The following is a 20,131-nucleotide window of genomic DNA, read 5'->3' on the forward strand; positions in this document are numbered from 1 at the left end:
GGTCTATAGACAGAGCCCGGGGGCTTGTTTCTTGATCAAGCCGGCCCTGGATAGGGTCTTGAATGAGAGCGGGAGAAATTTGAACTTTAACGTCCATGCTATGGGTGTTAATTCCTGCGGACCTGGTGTCCGGTAATTCCCCGTCTAGTCCTTGTGACTTATCTTTTACCCTTTTCTCAAATTGTTCTCGCTTAAGTTCTTCCCGTAGTGGGACTTCTGGAGAACATTGGTCTACGTTTTGATCGTCCTTCAACCCTTTGTTACCCTTGTGCTCTGACACTTTTTGTGGGTTGGGTGCAGGAACGTAGCGAACGGGTCGATTGTAGCGGTAGTCATGTTGATGGCTACGTACTTTACAGTTATTTCGACCGCGGAGGTTATTGGAATCATGGTTTCGTGGTAGAAACTGTTGTTGTGTGTCATCTCTCGACGCTCCAATACCTGATAATGCACCCTCTAACTGGAGTGAGTGCTCCTGGTTAAACTTCAAAACCGAGTGGTCAGGGCTCTTAGCATTGTGAACTTTTGATGCCTCAAAAGCTGTGCTTGCAAGCTCTCTGAGTTGTAAGATAGGCAAGCCAATGTGGGCGGCAGGGCCCAAGTAGGTAATGAAGGTGGGATACATGTTTGACAGAAACATTTGTTTGAATGGTAACAGCTCTTCCATTCCTGTTTCAGTGAGTAGGCCAAAGTAAGCTGAACGAAGCCTATGATAGTAAGCTTGTGGGTGTTCGTTCCGAGCTTGTTTGACGGTGTTAGCCAGTGAGCTATCGTGTTTGCGAGTCGCAGAACCACTGAATTCTAATTTCAAAGCTGTGGCAAGTTTAGCATAGTCATTTAGCACGTGTTGCTGTTGTAGACGAATGAACCTCGTCACGTGTCTATTCGACGTTCGCTTCAACAGGTAAACCCTGTCAGAACCCGTAGCGTTCGGGTAGCCATCCAACACGTCCTCTATGTCAGCTAGGAACGTCTCAGTATCGTTTGGCTGACCTGGAACGGGGTCAAAGGTGGCGAAATTCTTGACGAGTTTGTCAAGGTATTCCGCGCCAAGCGGGCGGAGAGGGTTGGCTTCATCCTGTGGAGAAATTGGGGCCGAAAGGCCAAGAGAAGAAGCCAAGCCTTGTTGTGGTTGGCCAAGAGGCGCCATATTACTCAGTGCCGAAGGGCCAAGAAGAGAAGACTGAGGGACACATGAGGGAGGCAAGGTCTGAAACCTATTGTCTTCACTCCTGTGAGTACAGGGCTCCGGTTGCTTGGATGGGTAGTCGCGCTGTAGAGCGTGACCATTCTGGATTTCCTCCAGATGGTACCTAAGGGTGGAATTCTGCTGCATTGCAGAGTCCACTTGAGCGCTTAGAGTACTGATTTTGGACACATGAGTGTCACACCTGCTCCTTTCGGTCTCCAACTTATCTGTCATGGTTTGCAGAAAGAGGTCTTGAGTACGGAGCGAGAGATTCAGTGATGAGATTTCCTCTGCTTGCTTAGAAATCAATATTTCCATCCTCATCACCTGAGTTCTCTCATCATTCATTTGGTCAGCGACTTCAATAAGTTCTGCTGATTTGTCATCCAACTTTGTCATTGTGTTCATTAACTGATCGTCTTTGGTCTGCAGCGCTTTGAGGAGAACCGTGTTATTTTGAGTAACATTCAACAAAACAGCATGCATGTTGTCAAGTTGAGCGCTCCTGTTTGTAGATAACTTCAGATTTATCTAGTTTGGCATGGACATCATCGTATTTAGTTTTGGCTAAATCGAGTTGTTCCTGTAGCATATGATTTTGTTCCTATAGAAAACGATTTTGTTGAAGAGCTTGTGCTTGTTCATCGTCATACGGATTTGCAATTACATTTAATTGTTCAGTTTTCGAACGCAGTTCCATAGCTAGCAGAATTTTTCCCTTGTCTGCATTGGTCATTGGTTTCCCGGTTCTCTCCACCTGTCCCTTTATGTCTACCGTTACCTGCTCGTGCTTCAGCTGTGCACTGCGGTATTGGACAGATGGCAATCTCGGATGGCAAGACATCAGAGCTAGACTGGAGAGAACCTTTACGAGGCCTGCGCCCGATGGTTGATTTTGGAAAACATTGTTGTCTGCTTTTCCACTAATGGCATAATTAGGGTTGTTATCGCTGCTGAGGTTAGAAATCAATCCTTTTATGGGTTGAGGTTCACTAATTAGCGGAGGAGTGGTGACCACCTCCTTTGGTAGCTTGCACATTATTAGAAAAATTTAGAGGAAAAAATGTTCCTATTTTTTTTTCAATGTTTGGGTTTGGAATTCATTGGAAGCTGCAAAGACAAGTTTAATCTATTCATAGATGTTGATGAACCATCAGTACTGTACCAGTAATGTGGAAGTTGGAGGTGAATGAATTTGCAAAAGCAAATTGAATTAATTAATCAATGCCAATGATTAATCCTACCTGGGTAGGCTATCTGGGTATTAAACTTGAATTAACCTGAGAGGTTGCTTCATCCAGGTTAATATGCAAAGTTTAAGTTGTCTCATTTAATTGGAAGAACTTAGAAAGGTATGTTCGACAATTTAACTAAATAAATTGAATGAGGCAATGATACCCAAGCAATTCAGATTGCGGGGTTATCATAACAGTAATGTAGTTTAAATGTTTAGGGTACATTCACCACTATACTTTCCCTTAAGGCCGAAGCCACATGGGGTTCACTCCCGTGAGTAATGGGTTTTACTGATTAATCTATTTATGATATATCAAACCTGTATAGGCTATCTGGGAATTAACTTTCAATTAACCTGAGAGCATTGCTTCATCTAAGTTAAGTTTGGAAAAAGTTAATCATGTCTCATTGTAGACGCCCAATCAATTTTGGATATTATTTAAAAGATCCACTTGAAAAGGTAAATCTGGCAATTTCACTTGTTAGTTAAATTGAATGAGACGTCATATCCAGTCAATTGTGATTGTCTGGATATGTTACCGTGCTCCACGTTTGGATTTCCCCTAGAGATGTACTGGCAATTCTTCACCACCAGGTGAAGTACAAAGGTTGGGACTTCCGTCAGGCCAGGCGGAGAGATTAAAACGTGGCACAGGGAGAGGAAATGTTCCCTCTCTGTTAGCTTGCCCGTAATGCTAAGCTATTGCTACTTGGTTCAGGAGTATCCTTCCAAGCACCAAAATAGGATCCTTTCACTATGGAAAGGGTGGGTTTTCTAGTGACGTCTCACCTTAACCCTCAGCATATTCTGCTAGCGTTTATGCTGACCGGAGCGACACGGTACTTAAATACAGATACGCATACGGTCTGCCTACACTGTCTTAGTGCGGTAGGCAAATTATTCCGCTCGGTTACCGGACAGTTAACTTCTAATATCTAACCTTACTCTAGAAGTTAATATTGACCGACAGAAATAGTACCGTTTGGCCTAACGGACTAAATCTGGAATTTATCCCTCACTGCTATCGACATAAGACCGGAGCCACTCTAAATAGCTTCTCCCAATGGAAAATAAGACTTGTCATAAACATTATAGCCTACACAACAGGTATAACACATTGTAAGACTTGTCATAAACATTATAGCCTACACAACAGGTATAACACGTTGTAAGACTTGTCATCAACATTATAGCCTACACAACAGGTATAACACATTGTAAGACTTGTCATCAACATTATAGCCTACACCAGTGGTTGCCAAAGTAAGGGGTCAGAAGGGGGAGGGGGGCGCGGGGTCCGACTTTGAATGGTTGATTTCTCAGGCTTATATGCGCTGTGTGTGTAATAGCCTGGGGATGACATTACACCAAGAAACACTTACCTTGATGAAAGCCCCCAACCTAAAGAAACACTTACCTTGATGAAAGCCCTCAACCTAAAGAAACACTTACCTTGATGAAAGCCCTCAACCTAAAGAAACACTTACCTTGATGAAAGCCCCCAACCTAAAGAAACACTTACCTTGATGAAAGCCCCCAACCTAAAAAACACTTACCTTGATGAAAGCCCCCAACCTAAAAAACACTTACCTTGATGAAAGCCCTCAACCTAAAGAAACACTTACCTTGATGAAAGCCCCCAACCTAAAGAAACACTTACCTTGATGAAAGCCCTCAACCTAAAGAAACACTTACCTTGATGAAAGCCTTCAACCTAAAGAAACACTTACCTTGATGAAAGCCCCCAACCTAAAGAAACACTTACCTTGATGAAAGCCCCCAACCTAAAGAAACACTTACCTTGATGAAAGCCCCCAACCTAAAGAAACACTTACCTTGATGAAAGCCCTCAACCTAAAGAAACACTTACCTTTATGAAAGCCCCCAACCTAAAGAAACACTTACCTTGATGAAAGCCCCCAACCTAAAGAAACACTTACCTTGATGAAAGCCCCCAATCTAAAGAAACACTTACCTTGATGAAAGCCCCCAACCTAAAGAAACACTTACCTTGATGAAAGCCCTCAACCTAAAGAAACACTTACCTTGATGAAAGCCCCCAACCTAAAGAAACACTTACCTTGATGAAAGCCCCCAACCTAAAGAAACACTTACCTTGATGAAAGCCCCCAACCTAAAAAACACTTACCTTGATGAAAGCCCTCAACCTAAAGAAACACTTACCTTGATGAAAGCCCCCAACCTAAAGAAACACTTACCTTGATGAAAGCCCCCAACCTAAAAAACACTTACCTTGATGAAAGCCCCCAACCTAAAAAACACTTACCTTGATGAAAGCCCTCAACCTAAAGAAACACTTACCTTGATGAAAGCCCCCAACCTAAAGAAACACTTACCTTGATGAAAGCCCCCAACCTAAAGAAACACTTACCTTGATGAAAGCCTTCAACCTAAAGAAACACTTACCTTGATGAAAGCCCCCAACCTAAAGAAACACTTACCTTGATGAAAGCCCCCAACCTAAAGAAACACTTACCTTGATGAAAGCCCCCAACCTAAAGAAACACTTACCTTGATGAAAGCCCTCAACCTAAAGAAACACTTACCTTTATGAAAGCCCCCAACCTAAAGAAACACTTACCTTGATGAAAGCCCCCAACCTAAAGAAACACTTACCTTGATGAAAGCCCCCAATCTAAAGAAACACTTACCTTGATGAAAGCCCCCAACCTAAAGAAACACTTACCTTGATGAAAGCCCCCAACCTAAAGAAACACTTACCTTGATGAAAGCCCCCAATCTAAAGAAACACTTACCTTGATGAAAGCCCCCAACCTAAAGAAACACTTACCTTGATGAAAGCCCTCAACCTAAAGAAACACTTACCTTGATGAAAGCCCTCAACCTAAAGAAACACTTACCTTGATGAAAGCCCCCAACCTAAAGAAACACTTACCTTGATGAAAGCCCCCAATCTAAAGAAACACTTACCTTGATGAAAGCCCCCAACCTAAAGAAACACTTACCTTGATGAAAGCCCCCAATCTAAAGAAACACTTACCTTGATGAAAGCCCCCAACCTAAAGAAACACTTACCTTGATGAAAGCCCCCAACCTAAAGAAACACTTACCTTGATGAAAGCCCCCAATCTAAAGAAACACTTACCTTGATGAAAGCCCCCAACCTAAAGAAACACTTACCTTGATGAAAGCCCTCAACCTAAAGAAACACTTACCTTGATGAAAGCCCCCAACCTAAAGAAACACTTACCTTGATGAAAGCCCTCAACCTAAAGAAACACTTACCTTGATGAAAGCCCCCAACCTAAAGAAACACTTACCTTGATGAAAGCCCCCAACCTAAAGAAACACTTACCTTGATGAAAGCCCCCAACCTAAAGAAACACTTACCTTGATGAAAGCCCCCAATCTAAAGAAATTGAAAGTGTCTTTCTTCTGGAACCAAGTTACATGTTCCTCAGTACACAGACACAGACACGAACACAACAAAACAAGCCATACCGTGTGGTGCTGGGCTCAGTCAGGTCTTTGACTCATTAACCCACTCCCCTGCTGAAAGACTTGCCACAAAATGTTGGCACCATCGTAACAGGTTGTAATCAAGCCCTAATCTCCATGGGAACAGAAGAGGAAAACCTGGTGTGGTTGTCTCAGGTTGGACTACTCCGAATCATCTTGGTACTGACACACACACACAAACACACACACACACACACACACACACACACACACACACACACACACACACACACACACACACACACACACACACACACACACACACACACACACACACACGAACGCAAGCTTTCCAGGTCCATCAACTAATGTAAATACCTCTCACACTCTGCAGTAACCTGTGGATCATGAGAGAACCTTGATAAATCAACAGAACGTTAACACTTTATGTAGTGTCCTGTAATACTTGGTTTGAAGTGAGACATCTTTGGTCATTCATAACGTATCCATAAAGACTTTATATCACATGACGCAGTACTTCATTTAAAGTCAGACACCTTTGGTTTTTTATTTTTAATACATTTGCAAAAATGTCTAAAAACTCTTTTTGCTTTGTCATTATGGGGTATTGTGTGTAGATTGATCAAAGGAAAAAACGATTTAATACATTTTAGAATACGGCTGTAAAGTAACAAAATGTGGAAAAAGTCAAGGGGTCTGAGTACTTTCTGAATGCACTGTATGTGTCATTTCATTGGGCTTCTGGCCTTTTACTCCATCCATTCCAATGGCTGAATCACATCACATGTGGCTTACTGCACTACAGAAAACCCGCTAACCAAACAACAGTGCACGCACACTCAAAGGCAACTACACTCAACAAAGTTCCTTTGTTTTTTTTCCCAGACCTCAAAAGTCATCCCCTGATGTGGTTTAAGCATTGTTGTGAACACAGAAAATCACATTATTCTTTTTTTTTATAAAAAAAAGTGTGGAAAATCTGGGGTAAACCTGGGGAACATCCTAAACCTAGAAAAACTAAACTAAGAAAACAGGATTTTAGGGGGGGGAGGCTGGGCCATCCTAGAAATGTTTTACTGAAATATAATATAATATATAACATTTAGCAGACGCTTTTATGCAAGCGACTTGCAGTCATGAGTGAATATATTTTTACATATTGGTGGTCCCTGGAATCGAACCCAATATCCTGGCGTTGCAATGCTCTACCAAGACGCATGACAAGGTTATACATGCTTTGAGAAGCCTCAATTTCATGATTTATAAGGCCTTCATTAAGCGGTGCTTTTGCCACCCTTTATAAAGCATAGGTTTATGTCATATTTGACATAGTGGGTTATGTCATATTTGACATAGTGGGTTATGTCACATTTGACATTGGTGGTTGTCTCACAGTTATTCCACATTTATGAACACTTTATAGAGCATGACATATGGTTATAGATGATTTGTAATTTAAAAAAAAATTGTGTTTATGACAGTTTTATGTAGGCTTTTAAGCTGCACATCATTTAAAACGGGACTGCCTTTTCATTAACATTATAGCCTACACAACAGGTATAACACATTGTAAGACTTGTCATAAACATTATAGCCTACACAACAGGTATAACACATTGTAAGAATTGTCAAAAACATTATAGCCTACACAACAGGTATAACACATTGTAAGAATTGTCAAAAACATTATAGCCTACACAACAGGTATAACACATTGTAAGAATTGTCATAAACCATATAGCCTACACAACAGGTATAACACATTGTAAGAATTGTCATAAACATGCCTGACCCCCTTATAGTATAATCTCCTAATGATCCTGTCTAAATAACAGGTCTTGTCAGATGACTGACCCCCTTATAGTATAATCTCATAATGATCCTGTCTAAATTACAGGTCTTGTCAGATGACTGACCCCCTTATAGTATAATCTCATAATGATCCTGTCTAAATAACAGGTATAGTCAGATGACTGACCCCCTTATAGTATAATCTCATAATGATCCTGTCTAAATTACAGGTCTTGTCAGATGACTGACCCCCTTATAGTATAATCTCATAATGATCCTGTCTAAATAACAGGTCTTGTCAGATGACTGATCCCCTTATAGTATAATCTCATAATGATCCTGTCTAAATAACAGGTCTTGTCAGATGACTGACCCCCTTATAGTATAATCTCATAATGATCCTGTCTAAATAACAGGTCTTGTCAGATGACTGACCCCCTTATAGTATAATCTCATAATGATCCTGTCTAAATAACAGGTCTTGTCAGATGACTGACCCCCTTATAGTATAATCTCATAATGATCCTGTCTAAATTACAGGTCTAGTCAGTCTGTTTTGCAGCATATCAATATGTAATGTATGGAATGGAAAGACTTTAGTTACGGTTACAGTTAGCTGGCTTTCCTTCTGGTTCCATTCCCCTTTAAGGGCTCAAACATGCTACTAACAAGTAATACAACATTATACCTGTTGATTATATGTAATGTGTTATCATTCACAGAGACACAGAACATACCAGGGAGTGGAGAATAATCTCACTCCACACATTCAACAGACGTCCTGATCCATCCTCAAAAACCATGTGAAGAGAAATGTTGGGGAAAAAACATGCAAAATCTTACCAGTAATCTTACCAGCAATCTACCAGTAATCTTACTAGTAATCTTACCAGTAATCTTACCATTATGCTGCTACAGTCATAAAGCAAATAGGCAATGCACATTATAGCAACTAATCATAAAGTATTCAAACAAACAACTCATCAAAAATGACTTATTCATCGGTTTCCCAAAAGTATGACTGTTTACTTACGATTACCATCTTATCTTGGTTTTGGTTAGTTAGACCTGATACACTAGGTCAGTTAATCTATGCTTGTCTTGCATTGTTGGGTAGAGTTTTGTCAGGTCAAAAAATATTTGAATACATTTTTGTCCTTTATCAGATGCTCTTATCCATTCACTGATTCCCAGAATGCAAGAGCTGCAGCATTCACTATGACAAGATAAAGTCGCCTGGTGTAATCTCTGCCCTGTGAGAATGAAGACAATGGTGTATTGTGTTAGGCTTATACTTGTTTGTCCCGTTGGCCCTGTGTCTCTCCAGTGTCCTCGATGACTTGTTTGCACATGGGACTTGTCTATTGTGTGTGTGGGGGTTCCCTAACTCCCTTTCTCAGAAATCCTGCTGGAGGTAGCTTCCAGGAAGAAGTCAGGGTTCCTGAAGGGATTTGAACAGGATATGAGGTCATAGGTCATAGTGTAAAACACAAACAGACCCAGCAGCTTAGTGTACCACTTTACTATGTGTTTACCATTCTAAGCATCTTCACACACACCCACACACACACACAAACACACACACACACACACACACACACACACACACACACACACACACACACACACACACACACACACTGGACATGGCCTAAACAAATCAATGTCTCATGACCATTGTTTGAAAGTGCTTGCTAGTCATTATCATGTTACAGAGCATGCCGTGTCACAGAGCTACAGTAAATAAAGTGCTGAGTTTTAATTTTAATGCGTGGTAGCGGTGAGTATGAGCAAAGGGCTCCACGGAGTCTGTGTGGTGAAGAGCTTGTTTTATCAGTGTGATTAGAGGACCACCACAGTGACTGGTGTTCCTGTCTAATAGCTAGCTGTGTGCTTTGTACTGTAGTCACTGGAGTTCCAGCAAATTGACGGGGAGCCCATGACTGTGTCCCAAACAGCACCTTATTCCCTACGTAGTGCACTCCTTTTGAATAGGGAACAGGGTTCCATTTGAGGTGTATGCCCATACTAGGAGCACATGCTCTAAAGTGAAACAATGTCAAGTTCAAAGCATTCTGGCATACCCAGGCTAACCTCACCACAGTTACTTTAGTTTACAGCTACATTTGGAAAGACAGCCCTTAAAAAAGGAGAGAGTTTGTGTAGTTGTAGGAGCGTTGACGTGGGAATTAACAGGCCTATCTGAGTCAATACGGCAGGCTTTTTCTCCTGCCTGACGGGCCAGGGCCAAATGAGGTCAGGGCCTGTTGCCCGGGGCACTGTGGGGTGCGGCCCAGACGCCCCTCTCCCGTCGCGGTGGGGCCGAGGAGGCAGGGGGAGGCAGCCGTGCTTCTGGGAAACCGTCTGGCTCTAATTGAAGCCTGACTGGCCTCACATGTCTCCACTTAGCCGGAGGAGGAGAGGAGAGGAGGAGACGGTTGATCCCGCTGGCCCTGGCCCTGACTGACTGAATGCCTGAGAGATGTGGGCGGTGTTCATTAGGTACGAAACTGAGAAAAAAGGGGCCAGAATGAAGTGAAACAGGGAGGTACTATCTGATCTTGTCTAATAAGAATGGTTTGTTTTAGTTTTCCGTTGCAAAACGCTTTGAAACCTTTTGCTACGGTGTACCCTGCAGTGTGCTCAGTCTCATTCCCCCTCATCAGCCCAACCACAGCATCATACAGGTGTGGGATCTTCATTTGAGCCAGTTTGCCACTGCAGCAACAGTGAATTATTATGTGGATTGTAGTTAATGGACTTTTTTGTAGGGGTTGATATATTTTTTGTAAGGGTAAATCAAGTCTGAAATGTCAACGTGGAAATTACAAATTTCAGAAGCCTTTTAAACCTCAAATACACTATAAGTTTTAAATGTCCTGAATTTCAGGAAAGTTCTCCTGCAACAGGGTGATCAAATTAAGATCCTACATCTATACATTCACAACCCTCTCATTGCACATTCACTCACAGCCCCTCCTGGACGTGGGCCAAAGCCAAGTGGATGACTGCATGTAGTGGTATAGTATGGGAAGGTATTTCACTACGCCCGTCCTGTTGGCTTGGAGTGTTAGGGAATGCTGACCGAGCCCTATGGCACACACAGCCAGTCCAGGGCCTGTATTCACAAAGCCCTACAGCACAGCTAGCCAGTCCAGTGCCTGTATTCACAAAGCCCTACAGCATAGCTAGCCAGTCCAGTGCCTGTATTCACAAAGCCCTACAGCACAGCTAGCCAGTCCAGGGCCTGTATTCACAAAGCCCTACAGCATAGCTAGCCAGTCCAGGCCTGTATTCACAAAGCCCTACAGCACAGCTAGCCAGTCCAGGGCCTGTATTCACAAAGCCCTACAGCATAGCTAGCCAGTCCAGGGCCTGTATTCACAAAGCCCTACAGCACAGCTAGCCAGTCCAGGGCCTGTATTCACAAAGCCCTACAGCACAGCTAGCCAGTCCAGGGCCTGTATTCACAAAGCCCCTCAGAGTAGTGCTGATCTAGGATCAGTTTCCTTCTCTTATTCACCACAAATGAAAAGGCAAAAATGAAGCTAGATCAGCACTCTTACTCTGAGATACTTTGTGAATATCCTTTGTATCTCTACTGTAGTATTCTGCAATACACCAGTATCCCTGCACACTGTATATTTGGTACTGCCACTGACCCTGTATACAGCTTCCTCTCTTAGAGATTGAATACTGTACCGTTGGGTAAGTTGAGTATTTCACTGTACTTGTGATTGTGACAAATAAAAGTTGAAACTTGACGTTGTTCTATGTGCCATCCTGACATGAAATGCCTTACATTGTTTATGTATCTATGTTCCCTGCTCCGTATCTTGTGGAGAAAACCAAGGACAGACACAATGGTAAACAAACAGTGCTTCCCAGAAATGTTTCCACAGTGCTGTAAGATATGTGAGTGCCTGAGGTGGAAAACTGGGTAGTAGGATTACAAAAACAAAGAATTCCTTCTCATACTGTACTACCCCCTTTCTCTCTCTCTTTCTCTCTCATTTTCTCTCTCTCCCTCTCATTGTTAGTCTCTCCCTCTGTCATTCTTCTCTCTCTGTGACAACATGCCGTTCATTTCCCATCAGTCACATGGCTTGGTATTTCTCTAAAATGTTATCATCTTTGTTTTATACAGGTCATAAAGAAATGTTAGAGTTGAATTGTGTGAAGACAGTTATGGAAAGCAGTAAACGTTGATGAGCAAACAAAAAGGGCTTTCAAAAGATCCACCTGGCTTGGAACCCTTCCGTTTTGATAAGGGTGTGATAGGGAAAGATGAACACTGTCATTGTTGAATTGACAGTTTACGGTATATCTACCTTGCTAATCAGGAGGGTATTTCCTTAACAGCTATGACATTTTTACATTTGAGTCATTTTAGCAGACAGTCTTATCCAGAGCAACTTACAATTAGTGCATTCAACTACCAATTAGTTGTTGTTTACTTAGAGTCTCCATGCAGCCGTTTTTATCTCAATATCAATTAGTACATTGTTTAGCTTTGGTACTATTTTCACAAGTATGTGGTGAATTTTCTAAACTCTCAGTTCAAAACTCCAAACTGATAATGCAGCCAGTCTTACATTCAAAACCTTCCATTGTGCATTCATTTTGTTTGCAGACATCTTTCACCACACAACCATTGATCAAAAATATACGTTTACTGTGAAATATACCAAGTACATTGGTTAAATCCCCAAAACACAACCTAATGATATCTTCTCAATGTAGTTCTTTTAACAACCAGTTAATCCAAGATAAATATTTTTTTTCTCCCTTTGAATGTAATTTGTACAGAACAGTAAATAACAGTATATTACACTGTTTTCACATTGGGCAGTACACTTCACTTCCCATCAAAATTGACTGGACATCACATTTCCATCATTTCTATCCCATGTGTGGTCACTGAAGACACCTTTCGCAATGTAATCAAATGAAAGAACTTCAAGAAACAGAATATTTAGCAGGCCGTAGTTTGCACCAAGGCTGTCTTCACCATAGGTTCATGCACCTGGGGAAAAATCTTTTGGCATGGCGAAATCCACTTGGCACAGATGTCATTTAAACATCTAGTTTTGATTTACATTTAATTGAGATGTCAAATAATGTGAATTCAAAGAGAAATCAACAACAAAAATTCAGCATGTCATTGGATTTAGGTTAAAAGTTGGATGGGAAAAAAACAATTCCCTTACGTCGATGACTTTTGCAAATCCAATCAGTTTTCCACGTTGATTCAACATCATGAGATTACATTTTTTTGTTTGAATGATGTGGAAACCGTTTTTTTTGCCCATTTGGAGAGGTCTGGATTGAAATCATTGCATGCCTCTGTAAGTGTTGCTTCCATCCCTCTCCTTGCCCCAACCTGGGCTTGAACCAGGGACCCGCTGAACACAACAACTGCCTCCCACGAAGCACTGTTACCTATCGCTCTACAAAAGCTATGGCCCTTGCAGAGCAAGGGAAACAACTACTTCAAGGTCTCAGAGCGAGTGGCATCGCAGATTGAAACGCTACTAGCGCGCACTGCTAACTAGCTAGCCATTTCACAGCGGTTACACCTCATCCATGGCCTAATGGCAACCATACAGTTGCGGCCAAATATATTGGCACCCTTGCACTTTTCTTAAATAATTCCCTATTTCTTCTAAAGTAAGTTTGGTTCTCCACACCTTGTTATTGGATTTTCAACACTGCAAAAACAATGTTATTTTTCTAACCTCAAATTTATTTTTGATTCAAAAAAATATATAATGACAAATGGCATGGACAAAATTATTGGCACCCCAGAGCTAGTACTTAGTTGCACAGCCTTTGGCCAAGATAACTGCAGACAAATTCTCCTTGTAGCCATCATTGAGCTTGCTGCACCTTTCTACTGACAATTTGGCTCACTTTTCAGCAGCGAACTGCTTTAATGTTTTAATGTTAGAGGGATGGCCTCCACCAACTGCTGTTTTCAGCTCTTGCCATAGTTTATGGATGTGATTCAGATCTTAACTTTTCATTGCCTACTCCAGAACAGTCTAGCGTTTCTTCTTGAACCATTCCAGGGTGCTTTTGATGTGTGTTTGTGGTTGTTGTCCTGCTGGAAGATCCAGAACCTTTAACAGATGCAGTTTTTGGACGTTAATAGTTATTTTTTTCAATAAAAATGGTACAAAAGAAACAAAAATAGCTTCTTAGCAAATAGAAATTACTGAAGCACGAATTTTGCTAGGACTGTCTGGGAGTGGTCTGAGTGGTCTAATTGGACGAGCCTAATGGGAGGAACCTGAAAACAAGCTGTTATTGGCAGAGAGGTTTGAAACTCTCTTTGTTATTGGTCTATGTCACCAGGCAGTCCAACAATCCATCTCACCAAAACAGGCTGAAATTTCAGTTGGTCTTTTCAAACGGCTCTTATACTAAAACAGCATTAGCATAATTTTCACAATTTCACAGTATTTTTTCAACATCATAGTATAGAAATATATATAAAACAGGGAAATCATGTTTTTGACTGCACTGGTACAGAAAGGAGCATACCTCTCCACACCCATGAGCAAAACTATATTTGTCTAAATTTAAGGATGTTTTTTTTGTATTTTTCTTTAAATAAAAGGTTAGTATGCCCATAAAAGCTGTATGGGAGATAATACATGGGGCATTTAGGTATCCAGTGCTTTTGCAGGATTCAAGCAGAAAATATATACGTAGATATATTTTGGGGGCAGTTAAAATAAGGGTATTTTACTAGAGTTCCACATAATGCAATGTTTGTATTGAATCTGCAACATATGACATGCAGCTTGTACCTGAATAGTCTGCTTTTCCTACTTGGAGACAACCAGTGTTTTTGTTAGTTTGTAGTGCTGTTTTCTACATTCTACCATCACAATGCCATTAATTCACTGCTGTTTCCAGCAGCCACCATTCCATTGCAAAGAGTAATTTCTATTGATTCAGTTTCAATTTCCAGGCACCATTTAATATGATACACATTCACTTGTAAATATTGATATTTCTCAGTCAGTCTGTGCCAGTGTAACAGCTATGAATGTTAGCTTATGAAAATAATAGGCTCAAGGACAATTGAGCTAAAGGAAGTAATGATGACAAAACAGTTTGAAGTATTCTGCTGTTCTCCAGCTACTGTTCGTTATTTAGTCATGGACCAATAGGCTTCATAGGTGAGGTAATAGGCTGCCTCTATGTGAAGTTATGACAGTATGACTTATTGTTCCACTCTCTCCTCTACAGCACATGAACTGATAGTGTGCTGCCCTCTGGTGGGTCTGTTCAATAAGAGCCAAACCCGGAGCAAAAATCAAAGTCTGTCCAATGCCCTTGGTTTTGTTCAGATTAAGAACAAGGCCTTAAAACGAAAACGTAATAATTATAATGCAAAAAAAAAGTTAAACAAGTGATTGTTGTATGAGCTATTATTAAAGACAAACATTTGATATTTTGAATGAATTGACAAGATTGCAGTCCATAATGGCCATCTAGTATACACTCAGTCAGTCAGCCGTAGTGACAAGTTGGTCTTTACTTTATTTCAGCTTTTGATTACATGGCAATGATAGAAACCTCAAATCAAACACTATGAAACAAAAAGAAAAATGGCTAATAATAACATCATATTGCTACATTAAAACTCCAAAATAACATGGAAAAACAGATATATCCACTATACATTTAAGTATAAGTATATACAACCTTGATAAATAACCAGTAACCAAATTCTGTCTAGATGAATGATTGTTTTATTTACTGTTTCCTTGTCATCTCTATAAGCAGTCTGCTGAGACGAGGCTAGGATAAACTAATCAGGGAAACAGGGCTATGTGCTATGGAAGCAGATTATTGGCAAAAAAACAATATTGAAATAAAACTAATACTGATGACTAATTTGTCAATATCAATGGTTCTTTATTTTTGGCATGAATTTGCCTCCATAAATGAGGAAAAACATGAATAACAGATAGCCAGGCACTGATCACAGAGTAGAGAAGGTTTTATGCACAAATAAAGCTGCATTTGCTGGATGCAATTGTGATGCCATGTACGATTCCGCTTTAAAAACAAATAATGTATACCAAAGCTGACTTAAGAGGTCTTGCACTGGGAGAGTAGTTCACCACTATGGAGCGTAGTGGTACATTCTTGATCAGAGTAGTTCACCACTATGGAGCGTAGTGGTACATTCCTGATCAGAGTAGTTCACCACTATGGAGCGTAGTGGTACATTCCTGATCAGAGTAGGTCACCACTATGGAGCGTAGTGGTACATTCCTGATCAGAGTAGTTCACCACTATGGAGCGTAGTGGTACATTCCTGATCAGAGTAGTTCACCACTATGGAGCGTAGTGGTACATTCCTGATCAGAGTAGTTCACCACTATGGAGCGTAGTGGTACATTCCTGATCAGAGTAGTTCACCACTATGGAGCGTAGTGGTACATTCCTGATCAGAGTAGTTCACCACTATGGAGCGTAGTGGTACATTCCTGATCAGAGTAGTTCCACCACTATGGAGCGTAGTGGTACATTCCTGATCAGAGTAGTTCACCACTATGGAGCGTAGTGGTACATTCCTGATCAGAGTAGTTCACCACTATGGAGCGTAGTGGTACATTCCTGATCAGAGTAGTTCACCACTATGGAGCGTAGTGGTACATTCCTGATCAGAGTAGTTCCACCACTATGAAGCGTAGTGGTACATTCCTGATCAGAGTAGTTCCACCACTATGGAGCGTAGTGGTACATTCCTGATCAGAGTAGTTCCACCACTATGAAGCGTAGTGGTACATTCCTGATCAGGGTAGTTCCACCACTATGAAGCGTAGTGGTACATTCCTGATCAGAGTAGTTCCACCACTATGGAGCGTAGTGGCACATTCCTGATCAACAGCTGTGTTTTGTCTCAAATCCAATCCAACAAACATTCCAGGGTGTTCCAATTCCAGGAACGGACAGTCCACTGCCCAGGCTTGGTTTGTCTTACAGGTATTATTACTGTATTCCTGGGCGTTGTTTTGTCTTACAGGTATTATTACTGTATTCCTAGGCGTTGTTTGTCTTACGGGTATTATTACTGTATTCCTGGGCGTTGTTTTGTCTTACAGGTATTATTACTGTATTCCTGGGCGTTGTTTTGTCTTACAGGTATTATTACTGTATTCCTGGGCGTTGTTTGTCTTACAGGTATTATTACTGTATTCCTGGGCGTTGTTTGTCTTACAGGTATTATTACTGTATTCCTGGGCGTTGTTTGTCTTACAGGTATTATTACTGTATTCCTGGGCGTTGTTTGTCTTACGGGTATTATTACTGTATTCCTAGTACAGTAAAGGATGCAACAGCTCGTACAGTAAAGGATGCAACAGCTATTTGAAATTGAGAGAGCTATTCCAATGCTTTAGGATGGTGAGTGTGGGTTGAAGAAGGTGAAACCTGGATTGTTCTAGCATTTTATACTGTATCTACAAATAAGGAAGGACATTTAAGAGTGCTCCTATAGGATAAAAAGATAGGTGAGGGCATCTTTGTTGCATTTAAGAGGTAAAAATAACCAGCTCCACTTAGAAAGATTGTCTTTGTGAATTAGCTAACCAGCAGCATGACAGGACACATTTCATTGGGAGTGTCAGGTAGACAATGACAATGAATAGGAAATAGGATATAGGGAAAGGGGGATACCTAGTCAGTTGTACACCATAAAATGTTATTATTGTTAAATGATCTTGTGTGAATGTTACAGTTAGCGAGATATAGGAGAGGAAAAAAGAGATGAGTGGAAGACAAGGAAAGAGAGAAGAAAAGAGAGAGAGGACAGAATAGAGGGATGGGGCAGATGAGGACAATAGTTTCCAGACACCCCAAATCTCTGTGAGCCCCTGAGTTGCGCCCCGTACTGACTGACAGACACACAGACACTCTCTCCGACAGACTCTCTAGTCCCCTGAATGGACCTCCAAGTCCAACAGGAAATGAAGAGCGATAGCTGAGCCCTAGCCCATAATCCCACACTAAGACCATGTGCAAACCACTCATCAGGGTAGTGTTCTTTAGGGCACACAACAGAAAACGTTTTGCAATGGGAAACCAAAATGAACACATCTTATTGGACAAGTCAAAGTAGTCCCCACCTGTTTCAGTCCCCGTTCTTCCGTTTCGGTGCCTAATGAACACGACACTGTGTTTAACAACCGTGTTTTGAAGTGTGTTTTTACAACAAAGTTAGCACCTATAAACTGCTGTCAAACAACTGGGGATACATATGAACAACAAAGAGTCAGGGGCAAACAGCTATGGAGGAATACAACTGTCAAAGTTCAATTATTGTCACCGATTATGTGCATATAAACGGCAAATGAAATGGCAAACATGTTCATTTAATGATGTTAATTTTAAAAACTCATTGTAAATGAACTCTTCCTTCAGTTACTGAGTGACAGTTTGGACAGAGTCTAAGTTTATCCTGATACAGACCGATCCAGAGCCAAGTAACAATCTCCTGAGAGGCAACTTTGACAGAAAGACTTCAAAAAAGTTTATTCTCGTTTCCAAAAAATCGTCGGTTGGCAATATAACCCATTCCCACTCAGTCTTTCTAAAAACATTATCAAAAACTAAAACTGAAACCCAAAAGCTGAAGATTCTGAGGGAAATATATACAGTAGTAAGCTTTACAAACACACGTTGCCCATCATATTAACACATACAGAAAAGCATCTCACCTTTCTTTTTGAAAGCTAGTAAGAATATTTTGGTTGGGATGCCACAACTCCATCAGACCTGCTGAGTTTAGATGAGGTGTGTGTGTGTGTGTGTGTGTGTGTGTGTGTGTGTGTGTGTGTGTGTGTGTGTGTGTGTGTGTGTGTGTGTGTGTGTATGACTTCAGTGTACGACATTGGTGTGTGTGACAATATGGGTGTGTGTGCACATGTCTTTTTGAGGGAGGGGATCCATTTTACCCAGAAAGCGATAGACCCCTTCCTCCCAAAATACACACAGCAAAGAGTTGAGAGAGAGATGGAGAGCATTCAGACACAGAGACAGCAGCAGGGGGAAGAGGAGCAGGGGGAAGAGGAGGAGGGGGAGGCTTTGGCTCCTGGTTCTGAAAAAAAACTCAGCTACCCAGCATGCACCCTGTCCTGTTGGTCAGCCTGTAGAATCCCAAAGCTAGAGCCTATCCCAGAGAAATGCTGACCGAGGCCAGAGGCCCCAGCCCCCAGTCTGCAGCCCCAACTCCATCCCCAGGCCTGAAAACATAAGTCTCAGGGTCTCAGCAGGATGGGTCCAAACTCTCTCAACGAGGGGAAGAGGAGGAGTCCTGAGCAGCTCTAGTGTCTCTTCATGGAGGAGACCTTCTTCTTGCGGGTGGCCAGCATCTCATAGAAGGGATCCCTGCTGATGGCAGCTCTGTGAGGGTGGGGGTAGAAGGGGGGTAGTCAGTACACTCCCCTGGTGGGATAACCTCATTTACACTGTAAATATAATCTGGGGTGCCTTGCAATTTCCCAGGTTCCTAGTTTATTATCAATGGTGTATGGTGGAACGGAACAAAGGTCAAAAGGAAGCTACGAGTATCTTTGGATTACACATCAAATTAAGAGAGATAACAGAGTAACACTTTCTTTGAATAGTATCTAAATTAGGGCTTTGTAACCGATCCATAACAAAATCACAACCTATCCATAAACCATCCATAACAAAATCACAACCCATCCATAACCCATCCACAACCCATCCATAACAATATCACAACCCATCCATAACCCATCCATAACAATATCACAACCCATCCATAACCCATCCATAACAAAAATCACAACCCATCCATAACCCATTCATAACAAAATCACAACCCATCCATAACCCATCCATAACAAAATCACAACCTATCCATAAACCATCCATAACAATATCACAACCCATCCATAACCCATCCATAACAAAATCACAACCCATCCATAACCCATCCATAACAAAATCACAACCCATCCATAACAAAATCACAACCATCCATAACAAAATCACAACCATCCATAACAAAATCACAACACATCCATAACAAAATCACAACCCATCCATAACAAAATCACAACCCATCCATAACAAAATCACAACCCATCCATAACAAAATCACAACCCATCCACAACCCATCCATAACAAAATCACAACCCATCCATAACAAAATCACAACCCATCCATAACCCATCCATAACAAAATCACAACCCATCCATAACCTATCCATAACAAAATCACAACCCATCTATAACAAAATCACAACCCATCCATAACCCATCCATAACCCATCCATAACAAAATCACAACCCATCCATAACCTATCCATAACAAAATCACCACCCATCTATAACAAAATCACAACCCATCCATAACCCATCCATAACCCATCCATAACAAAATCACAACCCATCCATA

General features: G+C 41.3%; 1 protein-coding gene across 4 annotated transcripts in view; it reads right to left on the reverse strand.

The window, feature by feature from the left end:
- Window positions 1–15,213: 15,213 nt before the first annotated feature.
- Window positions 15,214–20,131, reverse strand: part of cyth1a (cytohesin 1a) — a 107,552-nt gene continuing 102,634 nt past the window's right edge. For all 4 annotated transcript variants that reach the window (XM_045719829.1, XM_045719827.1, XM_045719828.1 and 1 more), the window contains exon 13: window positions 15,214–19,106. In XM_045719829.1, the coding sequence (XP_045575785.1) occupies window positions 19,028–19,106 (79 nt within the window). In that variant the 3' untranslated portion in view covers window positions 15,214–19,027. The remainder of the gene's footprint in view (window positions 19,107–20,131) is intronic.

The sequence above is a fragment of the Salmo salar genome, chromosome ssa06 (genome assembly GCF_905237065.1).
Source record: "Salmo salar chromosome ssa06, Ssal_v3.1, whole genome shotgun sequence".
Lineage (NCBI taxonomy): Eukaryota > Metazoa > Chordata > Actinopteri > Salmoniformes > Salmonidae > Salmo > Salmo salar.